This window comes from Artemia sp. Qi Xiang Cuo, chromosome 5 (assembly GCF_049724085.1).
Source record: "Artemia sp. Qi Xiang Cuo chromosome 5, ASM4972408v1, whole genome shotgun sequence".
NCBI classification, from domain to species: Eukaryota; Metazoa; Arthropoda; class Branchiopoda; order Anostraca; family Artemiidae; genus Artemia; species Artemia sp. Qi Xiang Cuo.
The window spans coordinates 53,123,103-53,138,997 of NC_142798.1; the positions used below are offsets into that span (position 1 = coordinate 53,123,103).

The 15,895-nt window shown below is 37.1% G+C and overlaps 1 protein-coding gene across 3 annotated transcripts in view; it reads left to right on the top strand.

Moving 5' to 3' along the window:
* The window catches only part of LOC148952265 (zinc finger CCHC domain-containing protein 24-like), a 38,114-nt gene extending 29,490 nt beyond the window's left edge, over window positions 1-8,624 (top strand). For all 3 annotated transcript variants that reach the window (XM_089088907.1, XM_089088906.1, XM_089088908.1), the window contains 2 exons: window positions 525-689; window positions 7,102-8,624. In XM_089088907.1, the coding sequence (XP_088945033.1) occupies window positions 525-689; window positions 7,102-7,215 (279 nt within the window). In that variant the 3' untranslated portion in view covers window positions 7,216-8,624. The remainder of the gene's footprint in view (window positions 1-524; window positions 690-7,101) is intronic.
* The last annotated feature ends 7,271 nt before the right edge of the window (window positions 8,625-15,895 follow it).

Sequence of the window (15,895 nt, forward strand, 5' to 3'; positions counted from 1 at the left end):
TCTGGTTTGCACTTTCGCAAAGTTCGGAATCCAAAGTTCCAGTTAGCAGGTATTTTCTCCAAGGTCTATGAGAGATCGAATGCTGTGAATCCTGGTGACAGTAACCATATTGCTGGCTCTGTGAGTGACTTCTGTACCAATGATAGTTAAGACTCAATTATAACTGCTGCTCCACATTTCTTCGTGTATAACAGATTCTTTTGTTGAGTGATACTCATCAGCTGCTCATTCTTCGAGGAAAGATGCTGCTTTAGCTGGATCCTGGTGAAAATTTGAGCACTAATTTAGTCATTTTTGTCACTTCATCGGAAAAGTATGACTCATCTATATCTGTGGTCTATCTTTGATGTTTGTGCTGTTATCTCTAATCAGGGTCAGAGAATACCTACTCATAGCCTCTTTACAACGTAAGAGTATAATAGGGGTTTAAAAAAAGATAACGAGCATAAAAAAAGAAAAAAAAAGAAACTGAGGCACTACCCTCAATAGGTATTCCACTTTTATTCGGCGATTTTTTTTTACAGGCGCGTCCGAAGGGCGAAGGTCTTACCCCGTATCAGGGCAAAAAGCGATGTTTTGGAGAGTACAAATGTCCAAAGTGCAAACGAAAGTGGATGTCTGGCAACTCTTGGGCAAATTGTGGACAAGAATGCATTAAGTGCCATATTAATGTTTACCCTCACAAACAAGTTAGTTTTTGTCTTGCTAAATTCAGAAACGGTACAACTTTACTAATTACAAGTGGGAACTCCGTGAATTATGGAGAACCTAGAACTGGACGGACAAAAGATGAAAAACAAAACGAGGCCACATTCGAGAATCGGTAAAAGATCAGTGGAAAAGATAATCGGTATCATCACCTCAGGTATTTAAAATTGGGATGGTTACATCGTGATGATATCAGAGATTGCGTTATAAAAAGAAGTTCCCAGAGATTACGCCTGACTTTTCAACCTGATTTTAGAATGCTTGTTTAAGAATAAAAAAACACATATATTTTCTGAGGGAAGGCAAGCCTGCGTTAGTCTAAGAGGTGGTTTGTTTGATTATTTGGTGAAATTGTCGTAGTTGTTATGAATATCTCAAGCATTTTTGCTGTTATGAATTTCTGGCCTTCCATCCAGAAGGAGGGGGGTGAGGTTGAATTCACAGTCAGCTTTTATAAAGCACACAAATATTTTATACCCAGTTAGAAAAACTTTAATGAAAATACAAATTTCACAGTGAATGTGAATATATGTAGGCTAACTAAAATGCTTTTTTAAGCTCTTCGGTTCCCCCTCCTTATGAAATGAATATATCTGCCAACTCATTAAAAGACGACTTATTACGGTCCATTTTAACTACAATCTGAATGATCTATCATCACTTCTTATAGACTCTATGTATGCTTGGGAACGAATGGGGGCGAATACACCTGTTCTCTAGTTCTCCGAATTTTCTTCGATGATAAAATGTCATGAAGCCCTGTTCAAGCCCAAATGGATGTTTTACTGTCCAAAAAGCAACACTTTAGCAGTCTTTTGTGATGTGCTCTCTTTTGTTGCTTAAAAAAAAACAGGCAGATATTTAATTCTTCATTCAAATTAACCCTCTATTTCAAGAATCTATGGCTACTGTCTCATTACGGTCGTCCTGGGTCATGCATGTATGACCATTCTTCTGTTGAAAAATAAAAAATTACTAGAGGCAAATATATTATAGGCAACGCTATAGCGTTGCCTATAGTGAAGGTTATACGGATCCAGTATTTTATTATTATTATTTATTTATTCATTTTTTTTCCCATAGGCACTTCATATGGAAGGGGTCGTCGTATAAACTTTAAAGGGGGCTCATTCGATGGGAAACCGAGAGTTCTAGTGCCCTTTTTAAAGGTCAAAAGTGATTGAAAGGCAGCGAACACCCCTTCCAGGCCCACCATTTCCCCAAACACATCCAATCAAAATTTGGATATAGCCATTTTGTTCTACGTAGTTAATTTTCGAATACAAATTATGCTTTTGAGGAGGACACTCCCCCCATAGCCCTCGGGGTAAGAGTTGTAAGTTATGCCCTGGGGGCATGTAAGCTTTTATATAAAGCTTTGTCGTAGAAACTTCAAAAAGGACCCATTCGATTGGAAATTCAAGGGGCTAGTGCTCTTTTTAATAGTCGAAGTGATTGGAGGGCAACTAATCCCCCCCCCTGTTACGCCCACCTTTTTCCCAAACACATCCAATCAAAATTTTGAGATAGCAATTTTGTTCAACGTAGTTGAGGGTTCTGGAAATTAGGTCTTTGAGGATGACGACCCCCCCCCCCACAGCCATCAGGGCAAGGGTTGTAAGTTATGCCCTGGGAGAATATAAGGTTCTTTTAGAAAGCATTGTCGCATAAACTTCAAAAAGGGCTCATTCGGTTGGAAATTTAAATGAATAGTGCCCTTTTCAATGGTCGAAAGTGATTGGAAGGCAACTAGCACCCCTTCCACGCCCACCATTTCCCCAAACACTTCCAATCAAAATTTTGAGATAGCCATTTTGTTCAATGTAGTTTAAAGTCTGAAAATTATATCTATGAGCATGACTACCCCCCCCCCCCCCCAAGGTCTTCAGGGCAAGGGTCTTAAGCTATGCCCTGGGTGCATATATGGGTCTTATGGAAGGAATCTTCGTATAAACTTTAGAGAGGGCTCTTTTGATTGGAAATTGAAAGTTCTAGTTCACTTTTTCAGTTTCGAAAGATATTGGACGGTAACCAGCCCCCCCCCACGCCCTTTTTCCCAAATGCATCTGATAAAAATTTTGAGATAGCTATTTTGTTAATAACAGTTCAAAGATAATATAACAAAAACTCCGGTGTCGAAACAACCCCCAGTATCTGAGGGAAGACGTTGTAAGTAATGCCCTGGGGGCATATATGGTTCTTATGGCAGGGATACTCGTATAAACTTCAAAGAGGGCTCATTTGATTGAAAATTGAAAGTTGTAGTTCACTTTTTAAGAGTCAAAAGAGATTGGAGGGCACATAGCCCCCCCCCCCTCCACGCCCTTTTTTCTCAAACCCATCTGATAAGAACTTTGAGATAGCCATTTAAAAAAAATAGTTCAAAGACCATATAATGAAAACTCCGGGGTCAACACAGCCCTCCCCCCCCAGGGCCCAAATGCAGGCGTTGTAAGTTATGCCCTGGGGAAATATATGGTTCTTATGGGAGGGATGTTCGTAAAACCTTCAGAGAGGGAACATTTGATTGGAAATCGAAAGTTATAGTTCAGTCTTTGAGAGTCAAAAGAGATTGGAGGGCAACCAGCCACCTCCACGCCCCTTTTTTTCGGAATGCATCCGATAAGAATTTTGAGATAGCCATTAAGTTAAAAATTGTTCAAAAGTTAGATAACAAAAACTAAGGTGTTGACACAACCCCCTAGGGCCCGGGGGCAGGTGTTGTAAGTTATGCCCTGGGGCATATATGGTTCTTATGAAAGGGATACTCGTATAAACTTCAGAGAGGGCTCATTTGATTGGAAATTTATAGTTCGAGTTCGCCTTTTAACAGTCGAAACAGATCCGAGGGCAACTAGCCCCCCCCCCCCCACGCCATCTTTTTCCAGACCAATGTGATGAATATTTTGAGATGGACATTTTGTTAAAAAAAATTAGTTCAAATGTCGGATAAGAGAAACTCCGGTGTTAATACAGACCCCCCCCAGGGTCCAGAAAAAGCGTTCTAAGTTATGCCCTAAGGGCATGTATGGTTCTTATGAAAGGGATGCTCGTATAAACTTCAAAGAGGGTTCATTTGATTGAAAATTGAAAGTTTTAGTTCACTTTTTAGGAGTCAAAAGATATTGGAGGGCACCAAGTCCCCCCCCTCCACGCCCTTTTTTCTCAAACCCATCTGATAAGAACATTGAGATAGGCATGTTTTAAAAAAATACTTCAAAGACCATATAACGAAAACTCTGGGGTTGACACAGCCCCCAGGGCCAGAAGGCAGACGTTGTATGTTATGCCCTAGGCGAATATATGGTTCTTATTGAAGGGATGCTCGTAAAAACTTCAGAGAGGGATAATTTAATTGGAAATTGAAAGTTCTAGTTCAGCTTTTGAGAGTCAAAAGAGATTGGAGGGCAACCAGCCTTCCCCCACGCCCATTTTTTACCGAATGCATCCGATACAAATTTTGAGATAGCCATTAATTTAAAAATTGTTCAAAAGCCGGATAAAAAAAACTCAAGTGTCGACACAACCCCCCAGGGCCCGGGGGCTGGCGTTGTAAGTTATGTTCTAGGGAATATATGGTTCTTATGAAAGGGAGACTTGTATAAACTTCAAAGAGGGCTCATTTGATTGGAAATTTAAAGTCAAAAGCCTTTTTAACAGTCAAAAGAGATCCGAGGGCAACTAGCCCCCTCCCGTGCCTTCTTTTTCCAAACCCATCTGATGAAAATTTTGAGATAGACATTTTGTTAAAAAAAATAGTTCAAAGTTCGATAAGAAAAACTCCGGTGTCAACACAGCCCCCCCCCCCAGTGCTCGCAAGAAGGCGTTCTAACTTATGCCCTAAGGGCATGTATGGTTCTTAAGAAAGGGATGCTCGTATAAACTTCATAGAGGGCTCATTTGATTGGAAATTGAAAGTTCTAGTTCGCTTTTTGACAGTCAAGAGATTTAAGGGCAACTGCCCCCCCCACACACCCTTTTCCCCCAAGCCCATCCGAAAATTTTTTAAAGTATTTATGTCATTAAAAATAATTCAAAGGTCAGATAAGAAAAAACTCCTGTGTCGACGCAACCCCCCATGGCCCGGAGGCAGGCGTTGTAAGTAAGGCTTGGGGGGTATACATCATTTTTATGGGAGGGATGCTTGTAAAAATTTCGGAGAGGGTTCATTTGATTGGAAATTGAAAGTTCTCGTTCACTTTTTAAGAGTCAAAAGAGATTGGAGGGCAACTGGCCCCCCCCTCCCGGCCCTAAAGAAAAGGCCATAACGGCTCCAATGTTTTATTATTATTATTTATTTTATTTTTTTCCCAGAGGCAGTTCATATGGAAGGGTTCCTCGCATAAACTTCAAAGGGGGCTCATTCGATTGGAAATCGAGTTCTAGCGCACTTTTTAAGGGTCAAAAGCGATTGGAAGGCACCGAACACTCCTTCCACGCCCACCATTTCCCCAAAAACGTCCGATCAAAATTTTGAGATAGCCATTTTGTTCTACGTAGTTGATTTCCAGATAGAAATTATGCTTTTTAAGGAGGACACTCCCCCTACAGCCCTCAGGGCTAGGGTTGTAAGTTAAACCCTGAGGGCATATAAGCTTTTTATAGAAAGCTTTGTCGTTAAATTTTCAAAAAGGGCTCATTCGATTGGAAATTCAAAGGGCTAGTGCTCTTTTTTTATAGTCGAAAGTAATTGAAGGGCGACTAACCCCTCTTTCATGCACACCTTTTCCCCACACACATCCAATCAAAATTTTTAGATAGCCATTTTGTTCAACGTAGTTGAAAGTTCTTGAAATTAGTTCTTGAGGATGGCAAGGGTCATAAGTTATGCCCTGGGGGTATATATGGTTCTTATGGTAGGAATGCTCGTATAAACGTCAGAGGGGGCTCATTTGATCGGAAATTGAAAGTTCTAGTTTATTTTTTAAGCGTCAAAAGATACTGGAGGGTCAAAAGAGATCGGAAGGCACCTAGCCCCCCCTCCACGCCCTTTTTTCTCAAACCCATCTGATAAGAACTTTGAGATAGCCAGTTTTTTAAATATTGTTCAAAAGTTAGATAATAAAAACTTCGGTGTCAACAAAACCCCTCAGGATCCAGGGGGTAGGCGTTGTAAGTTTTGTCCTGGGGGCGTCATGCTTGTATAAGCTTCAGGGAGGGATTAATATCTATTGTATGTTTTTTTGCGTTGATTGTTTATTTAATTTCTGTTCGTTTTAAGTTTCATTTATACTTCAATAGCAAAATATGTTTGTTCGTTTTAAGCTTGATTTTCATATTCAATCTAAGCATTACTCGCTTTAAGATATATTTATTTATTTATATTATTACTTGTTGTTTGTTTTTTTTATGATTGTTTATTTAATTTCTGTTCGTTTTGGTTTTCATTTATTCTTTAATAGTAATTTCTGGTCGTTTTGAGTTTAATTTCAACAGGTATTTGTATCTGCTGAGCTTAAGTTTAAAATGACCTTTAGTTTTCTTTGAAAAACTTATTTTTCGGAAGTTTTTTTTTTAAATTAATTATAGAAAAAGGCCTTAAGGATCTCGCACACGCTTAGCTTTATTTTAAATTTTTCTCATCAACATCGCACCCCTTTCGGCGAGGAGTTTAACCAATTTTTCTAAAATTTTACAATTTTCCATTTCCTAATAAGTTTTGATGAACAACTTTGAAAGTGTTTTCTTGTACATTAGAAATTACCATAAATGGTAGAATATGCTGTTGCGTATAGGCTACTCTAATCAAAACTTGGCTTTTTAGAGTTTCGGTTTCAGGAACTGTTCTATTGGATGTTATTTAAAATGTTACTCATTAAAGCGAACATGCCTAAATACGTGCTCCCTTTGAAGAGTAACACGCCTACATCAACGTTATCCTTTTCTGGACATTTTATGTTCAATAAAATACAACTATTTAAATTAATTTGTTCAACCTTAAATCATCGAATATCGTTGCTGAAACTGAAATCGAAATTCAAAGAAACATATAGATACGTATTTCACTGTTATTACTCTTTAACAATGCTTGGCACTTATTACGTACTGAATATGCAAAGTTCGTGGTAAAAGTAATCCTTTTTTGAATAATAAAACTAATAGTAATATTTTTATTGAAAAGTAATATTGAATAACTATTTATGTGTAATTTATGTACACTGGCTTTCGGTAAAAAAAAGGATCTGAGAACCATTTTCTTGGAACAGATTGTTGTATCTATATTGTAACATCTGCATTTAAACTGGTATCGGAACTGCAGTAAAAAAAAGTATTTGAGAACCGTTTCCTTGGAACAGGTTGTTATATCTATATTTTAATATTTGCATTTAAACCTGATGATTCATTATTGCTTATTTATTAAATTCTGAATGACTTTGCACCCTTTATTTCCAGAGACCTTTGGAGAAACCAGATGGACTTGATGTTTCTGACCAATCCAAAGTACATCCCCAGCATCTCTGTGAAAAGTGTCGAGTTCTCGGATATTATTGCAGAAGAATTCAGTAAATTACTTTTATTCAAACAGTGTAATGTACGGCTCCCAAAAAAAATCCGTCCGTCGACACAAACCTACTAGTCCGACATATGAAGAAAAATGGTTTTGAGGTGCTATATCGTCTTAATTTATAACCCTAAATTAGCTATAGAATGTCTTTTGGCTTACAGACGAATTAAAAGACTAATGGACTACAGACAGTTGGTGTTTTGGCGAGCCTCTTGTAATTTTTCTTTTGAGGGACACACTATGTATGGTTGGGGTCTGCTTCTATTATTTGTTTCTTGTCTATTACCATTACTGCCACCTTTCGTGTTGCATGTCGGGTTGTAGTTTACTTGTTCGCGTGTTGCAATGCTTCTTTTGTATTATTTGGTATACATTTAGGTACTAAATCTATGCTCTTATCAAGTGACCTTACAACCTGATTTGAAATTTATGATGAAACTTTATCTACCGCTTTTAATTTTGATTTTTAACTTTAGTTTTAGGTTAACTTTTGCTTGAAGCCAAAATTAAACTTGACTTCATTGTTTGGATATCTCAAAGTATATTTATATGATTTTAGTGACCTGCTCGCATGCAAGGAAGTACACAGGAGATATGAATTTACAAAAGCTTGGTAGAATCTCGGAAAAAATTGAAAATTCATAGCCTAAAGAGAGGTTTTTTTCTTATTATTTAATAACCCCGAGTCCCTGTGAAAAATCGTCTGGCATTTGGCTATCCGTGCTTATTTGTAGGTTTTACGTGTAAGGTCTTTAAGTCAAATTGATCTCTTTAAAAACCAAGATATTCAAGTAATATGTCAGAATATCCACACAGAGTTCAAAAGCTGTGGGAAGAGAACATACTCATTTATTATTCTGACCTAATCTGTATTTGAAAATTGGATAGCGAGAGTGAATCTCATCGATATTGTATAAAAGCTTTTAAAAGCAAAATATTGAGCTTTGAAGCTGCTTGCGTGAAAAATTATCTAAAAATGTGCAAGAGCCCTATTATGTATTTTATTAGGGGGTCCGTAGTGTTTCCTAACAGGATATAATTCATGTTGGTTCACATTTATAAGAGTTGGGGTCATCAGTCAATTTCTTTTTCTCTGTGAGCGGCATAGGTCAAAATGAAATAGCACAAATAAAACTTTTTAATTTAGGAATTTCATTGGTAAACTATATATTTGTACACAGGTATATTGGGAAAAGTTTGTACTCATACCCTCACTATGCTATAATATTATTCTCAGAATTCTAGTCAAAGAATAGTGGTTGATTTTCTCATTAGAATTTCTTAAAGTATGGCAATTTGTTTTATATGTTTTACCTTTATAATTCTTATGTGTTGTACACTGCAAATTTTTTCAAATAATGTTATTTTACGAATTTCGATTAAATCGTTAATTTTCAGATTATATTTTGCTTATTTTAGATTATACTCCCTGCTACGAGGAATTGGGAATTCAAAGATTATCCTAAACAAGCATGTATGGATCATTATGTATCCAGAGGTGGGAAGAGGAGGAATTTATATATATATATATATATATATATATATATATATATATATATATATATATATATATATATATATATATATATATATATATATATATATATATATATATATATATATATATATATATATATATATATATATATATATATATATATATATATATATATATATATATATATATATATATATATATATATATATATTGTTGCTCAGGCACCATAAGTATTTTTGCAGTTTACATAATAACTTTAGCAATTCTGAACTGACGTATGCTTCACGGGATTTTTTTTTCTTATAGAATAGCAACTTTTGCAGAGGTGTTTTTTTTTTTTTTTAACTTCGAAATTTTGTCAAGGTCTATAAAATGAAAAAAAGTATGACTTGGCCCTCCGCGTCTACTAAGCTTAAATCTTTTGGTTTTCTTTTTTAAGATTTTTGAATTGTTGTAATCCCTTATCAAAATATATACACATATTTAAACGATTGAAAAAGGTTGCAATTGTAAGGAAGAATTTGTGTTTTTTCCAGGCTGGTTGTATCGAACCTATGGTGACGCCATAGGTGTCAACTTGCATATCGGCATTTCTGGCCACATAAACAAACTAAATAGGTCACAACTTTAAGGGACAATATACATTTTTCCTAGGGTGGTTGTATCAAACCGATGGTTTGATAGTTCGGTCATGACATCAAGAAGAGGCTGCGGTCAAAAGACAAGCGTCAATGAGAATCAATATATACAAACTTACCACATAGCCTTTCCGGGGCCCGGCGGCACTACGGTTAGAAGAAGTCTAAAGCAGAAGGTGGTAAAAACATATCCAGCACTGAACGAGATTGGGCCAACAGTAACCGAAGCACTGAGTAACCGAATTACAAAGTTGTAATTTTAGGAAGACGCTACTTCTAATTTAAGCTCATTGATTAAACCGAGTACATTTAACATGATATGATTTAACTTTCAACTGTTGGAAAAGATACATTATTTGAAAAACAAGAAGAAATTTTTGTCCAACGGCTCGGACCGTCAAATGTGATAAGACGTATCCAAAAAGCTAAAGCAAAAGGCAGGGAAATTTTTTTATAGGGCTTTTTAATGAAACGGGAGCGAAAATAAATGTTATTAGAAAACAAGCAAAAGTGAGAATCCCAAGAGCTAAAGCAAAAGGCATGGAACAAACGACAGCAAGAATCGCACTGAAGTGCAAAAAAAATTTTGGAAAGCAATCTGTGGTTAGAAACTGGAAATTTTTTTATATCCTTGACGTCTTAAGAAATTATACAAGATGATGCATAAATCTGAACGGCTAAAGCAAAAGGCATAGAAGAAAATTTATCTGAAGTAATCATAAATGAAAATGAACAAAAAAATTTACGGTTGGAAGACAAGTGACAGAGATGATCACAGTGAATCGTAAATGAAGTCTATGCTTAGAAGAGAAGCAACACTGAAAATCACAATGAACCCCAGGAGAGTACAAAGTATTCTTACCTGGGTGGTTGCATCAAACCTAACCTGAAGCAGAGGCATCAAGAAGAAGTTCACATTATCTGAAGTTAGAAGACATGCAACAACGAACATCAATGTATACAAGCCTGCCGAGTGCTGACGCCTGGTCGTAAAACCGGCTAATTAGTTTTTGTCTTAAAACTGGAATATAAATATTTCTGGCCACAAAAACGATCTAAATAGGTCAGAACTTTAAAAAAACTTATTTTTCTTCCAACGATTTATCTATTCCAGGTTTTTGATTTTCAAAGGTATGGCAAGCATTGATGACCTTATCCATGTCAAAATCAAAACCTAATAATCATCGCTATCGTTATCAATTTGTTTGGTTGGTTTTACCGTCATTATGAAATACACGTCGCCGAACCTTTGTTTTTTTTAACAAAGGTATTATAGGCATTGATGAGCCTATGCATGTCAAAATTCCAAACTCAATCATCATCGCTATGGTTATGAATTTTGACACGTTTTAATTATCGCTGTTCAGGTTGTTTTATTGACTCGCTCACATGTTTGGTGTCACATGTGTTCTAACCGCGTGTGTCTTTGCTTTTCATTTTCATTTTTGACTTGCTCCCATTCTCGGTGTCGGATGTCATCTAACCGCGTGTGTCCTTGCTATTCATTTTCATTTTTGACACGCCACCGCTGTTGTTCTAACCAAGTGTGTATTTGATCTTCATTGCTGCAAAAACAAAACTAAGGCTTTTAACGAATTTTCTCATACTTCTGGCCTATCTAGGTAATTTTTTTATGCGAGAATATCCCAAAATACCAATTTTCCCAAAAAATATAGAACCGTTTTAGAAAAAAAAATACATAAATACATAAGTAGAGGTGACCCTATAACTCCCACGCGAACCACGTGGTTTATGGTTTTTGTCAGTGAGAATTTGAAAAAAAAATTTTTGTCACATTTATGGATGGTTTTATGGATTTTGTCAGTGAGAAGGAAAAAACAGGAACTTTGTCACATTTATGTCTGTTTTCATGGATGGTTATGTGTGTTGGTCAATTTATTTGATGTTTTTATGGATTTTGTCAGTGAGAATGGAAAAACAGGAACTTTGTCACTCCCTTCTTGTTGTTGTTCGATGCAGATGTTATGAGTTTCCGGGAAACAGTATTTGTTATTGTTGTTCAAGCCAAATGTTATGAGTTCCCGGGAAACAGCTAGATCACGTGTTTCCTTCTCAGCCAATCAGAGGACTTTGTTTACATAACAATTTGACCTTGAGATTTCGCATATAACGGGCATGCAATGTGATTAAATTATCAGAAAGTATTGTGACACAATGGATAGAACAATTGACATAATTGATGAGCTTGAGGCCTTGGCAGCCGCAATAAGCAATGTAAGTACATTTTTTATTTTCAAACGAATTTTCCTTGGACACCCTCCAGTATATTCAGCTAAAACGTAAATATATTCCTTTACCCCCCCCCCCAAACCATACAATCTTTATACTCAATGGAAAACGTAAAATATATTCTTTTTACCCTAACCCCCTCCCACACTGTTTTACAATCCCAAATTCTTGCCAATAGAAATACCTTTTCGTTAAATTCCTTCTATATTTCCAGCTAAAGTGTCTGCTGAGTTCTGTCAATTTTTAATGAAAATCCCGTTCTGTTTTGACACAATCTCCAGCACGAGGCATATTATTAGCTGACACCCTTTCCGGTTTACAAACGCGGTCACCGGAACTATTCTTCCGTCAAAATTAAAACACAATGATGCAATAATTAAGCTAGGCCTAAACAACCTGTATGGAAGTAGAGAAACAAGTTATTTTCGAATTAGGGTCTAGCAATATCCCCCCACCCCCCACCCCCTCCCCCATTGTCTTACAATCCCAAATTCTCGCAAAAAGAAATAACTTTTCGATAAATTCCTTCCCTCTATATTTCCAGCTAAATCCCCCCCCCCACAAACCATACAATCTTTATACTCAATGCAAAACGTAAATATATTCTTTTACCCTCGAAACCTAACCACCGCAAAAAGAAATACCTTTTCGATAAATTTATTTTTTCTGTAAGCCCATCAACTTCTGTCTATCTCTTAGCTATTAACCCGCTTTTTGACATAAGCTCTCCGCACAAGCATATAATTACTTTGTCACCCCTCTTCCGGTGTGTTCACGATATCGGTCTAGCCCAAAGGGTTTGTTTTGATTGTCAAATTAAAACAGTTTTAAGCAATAATATGTGATGCACTATTTTGGAGAACTGAAATGGATTATTTTCAAATTAAGGTCTAAAAATGTATTTGGAACATTACGTAAAAGGGGGGAGGGGGCAATACAGTGCCACGAACAGATACCTTGTAAGTAATTTATGTAAAGGGGGAGGGCATTGTCTTCAATTCTAACAGCTTCGTTGTAAAATAAAAACAAACTATTTCTTCGCATTAAAAGTAAGGGGGGGGGATTCGGTTTGTAGACATGTACACCCATTGACAAGAAAACTAATGTGTAAATATATGCATTGCGTCTCTAGGCATGTTTTTAATTTTTTTCAAGCTTTCAATAAATTTTCTTTTATTTTCCAGTGCGCTAATCCAGGATTTTTGTTGTGGGCTTGTGTTAGCGCTTTTATTAGTGGCAAAATAGAAAAGATAATTGTTTCTTCGTCATTTAGTGATTTTAGCTATAACATTTGAATAAAAGGTAGTAAGATACATTCGTTATTGATCTGGCATGCGCTTGAATAAAACGCATGATTAACTCAATGAGAGGGTAGACATAGGGTGGATTAATTTTCCTAAAATTAGGGGCGGGGGAATATGGGTTTTTTGCTTTACTAAAATGAGATAAATACTTTTCTAAACAAAATTGTAGTTAATAACTTTCTTTCTTTAAAATAAAGGGGGAAATTATTTTGATTTGATTTTTTCTCTTCTTTAAGGCAAATTATGAAGAATTTGTGGCCCCCACATCGATGAGAGCTATGGCTGGCGCAAATAGCGAAGAATGCTCCTCGCCGCCACCCGCTAAGAAAGCGAGGGCCAATAATGCGCCCCCTGCGAAGGCTACTGTCATGCAATATGGTCGCTGGCCAAAACCCTCTAGCTCCACGCTACTTGACCCAATGCAACCTCTCAGAAAACCAAAGAGAGAGTGGGCGAATAGCTACACTGCCAAAGCCCCACCTACGCAAGCTTTTTCAAGGGTCTCAGAAGCTGTCCCGGCTGCACAGCCATATGATATTGCTGGCCCAGCTACACAAGAAATTAACGTCGCCCCATCCACCCTCCAACACAAGTTACCTGGACCTCTAATAGCTGCTCCATCGAAGTTAGGTCAGGAGGTTACCCTCCAACATGCACTACCTGGTCCTTTGCGTACCCAAGCCCAGACGGATTATGCAAATGTAAGTATTTTTTTCCTACATATCTATTTCTTCCAATGTTTTAGTCCTTTTCAATCCCAATATAAACTTTTCGCAGTGAGATATTAACACCTATTACCTATCTAATTGTAATTTTTTGCAAAGAAACCGCTCTTTTTTCTGTTGCTATCGCTTCACATATACTTTAGATACCATTGAAACTCAAAATGCTATTCCGTTCACAATTGAATACTATCTTGCTTTAATCTTTGGCTTAAAGCTCCGCACAAGCATATAAATAGTTTGTCACCCCTTTTCCTGTTCTATCATTAGCGACGGTTAGGCCGCCAAGTCTAGGCTTTTCAATGCTTTTAACATAATTCTATTGTTTGGCCAAGAAAATTAGCTGTGAATTGTCTGCAAAATTAGGAAATTGGAATTCTATGTAAGAGCGAAACAAGTTATACCCCCAAAAATAATAATTGCTATTTATGACATTGCTGAAAAGGGGGGGGCCTAGTTGCCCTCGAATCTTTTTGGTCACTTAAAAAGCGCACTAGAACTTTTAATTTCCATTCACATAGTTTTAAGAGAGATTATTCCATTTGTTACATATTGGCGTCCTAATTTACACTGAATATTTCTATCGTGCCAAAGATTTTAGCGAAGGGAAACCGAGTTAACGGTTCCAGCCTGGAACACTTGCACGAGAATTAGAAATATTTCAACTTTTGAAGGGACATTATGTAACGGGGGGTGGGAAGAGGTATGGGAGGTGTTGCATGATGCGCCGCGGATCCGGGACGCGCCACAGGGATGTACCGCAGGAAAGCGCCGCAGGATGCGCCGCGAAAAAAAAAAAAAAAAACTTAAATGTCATATCTTAGATTATCATAAGCTTTTTTTCATTTATAGGTTGGTAAATTTTTCCCCTACTCGCAGTCCAGTGTAAAAGAGCGAGAGGGGGCTGTTGGCGTTTAGGACAAGTAAACATTGAGTAACTCTATTGAAGTTCAATCTAATATCGGCAATTTTTTAGATGATTTTTTTAATACAGATGCTAGCACACCTGAACTTGTATACTTGAAACCGAACCCTTTACAATTTTAGAGGATTTTACTGGGAAACCTCCTCTATCCCCCACTGATTACCTACTTCCACTTCAATTAACTGAATTGAAACATAGTCCGAACATTGTTAAACAACTTGGGGGAGGGGGTACATCTTTCCCCGATTTTCAATTGTCCAATACATTTTTAAATAATATAGTTGTTTTCACTGCAACGTTTGGGGATCCTTTTAATACACTAAGGCAGGGAAATTTTGTTTTTGACCCTGTAGAAATTGTGCATGCCTATGTAGATAAAATTCGTGCACTACTGGAGAAACAAAGTCAATTGTGGGGGGGTAGGGATTCAATTAAAGTGTCTATTGTTTTAAATGTTTTTTATTTGAATGAGGGGAAAAGCGAAGTGTATTATCATTTTATACATTCCGAGATGCGCGTAATTTATCCAAATTTAGAAAATTTTGAGAGTGTTTTTAGTGAGTGGGTAGGGCAAATTATTGCGCATCTCGAGAACTCTAAGGACAATGGGAGTGGCTCTGTAGTTGTATTTATTGAAAATTTAAGTGTGAATATACTTAAATTTAATAAAGATCTTATGTTAAGAGGGGGGACAGGGGAGAGGTCAGTAGTCTTTAATTACAATATAGATCTACAGGGTTGTCAAGATGTACAGAAGATATGTTTTGAAACAGATAAAAAGTGTTTCTAGTATGCTTTCCTCATTTTAACCTTTCAGCCTCTAGCAGATGACTTTACTAAGACGAATTTAGATCACTGGGCTGTACATGGGAAGGACGGGTCCCATTTCCCAGTTGTAGATTTTTCTTGCTTAGAAGGAAAACACCCAGTAGCGCTAAAATCCATTGACATTTTCGAACGGGCCAATGTCCACTTGAACATAGGAGTTACAATGGTACAATACCAAACTTAATTTAAAGATGGGACTTGCTCTAAAAGGAGGGGGGTGGTCTTCCCAGTCCGGGCCCCGTAAGTTGAATTGGTTAAACACAGGGTTTGGTTGTTTTACACACCGCCTAGTCACCTGAATACAATTGGTCATTTTAACCCTATCACTGACATTAGTAGAGTTCTGGGGGAGGGTAAGCCGGGGCGGGGGACCCGTTTCTACTTTCCACCATGTCTATCTAGATTTCGGACTGGATTAAAGTTGCTATATCACATAAAACATTGTAGATGCCATGGATATCAGACAGTGGAAACGGTTTCAGGTGATAGGGCCATTCTACGCTTTAAAAATTTCCAA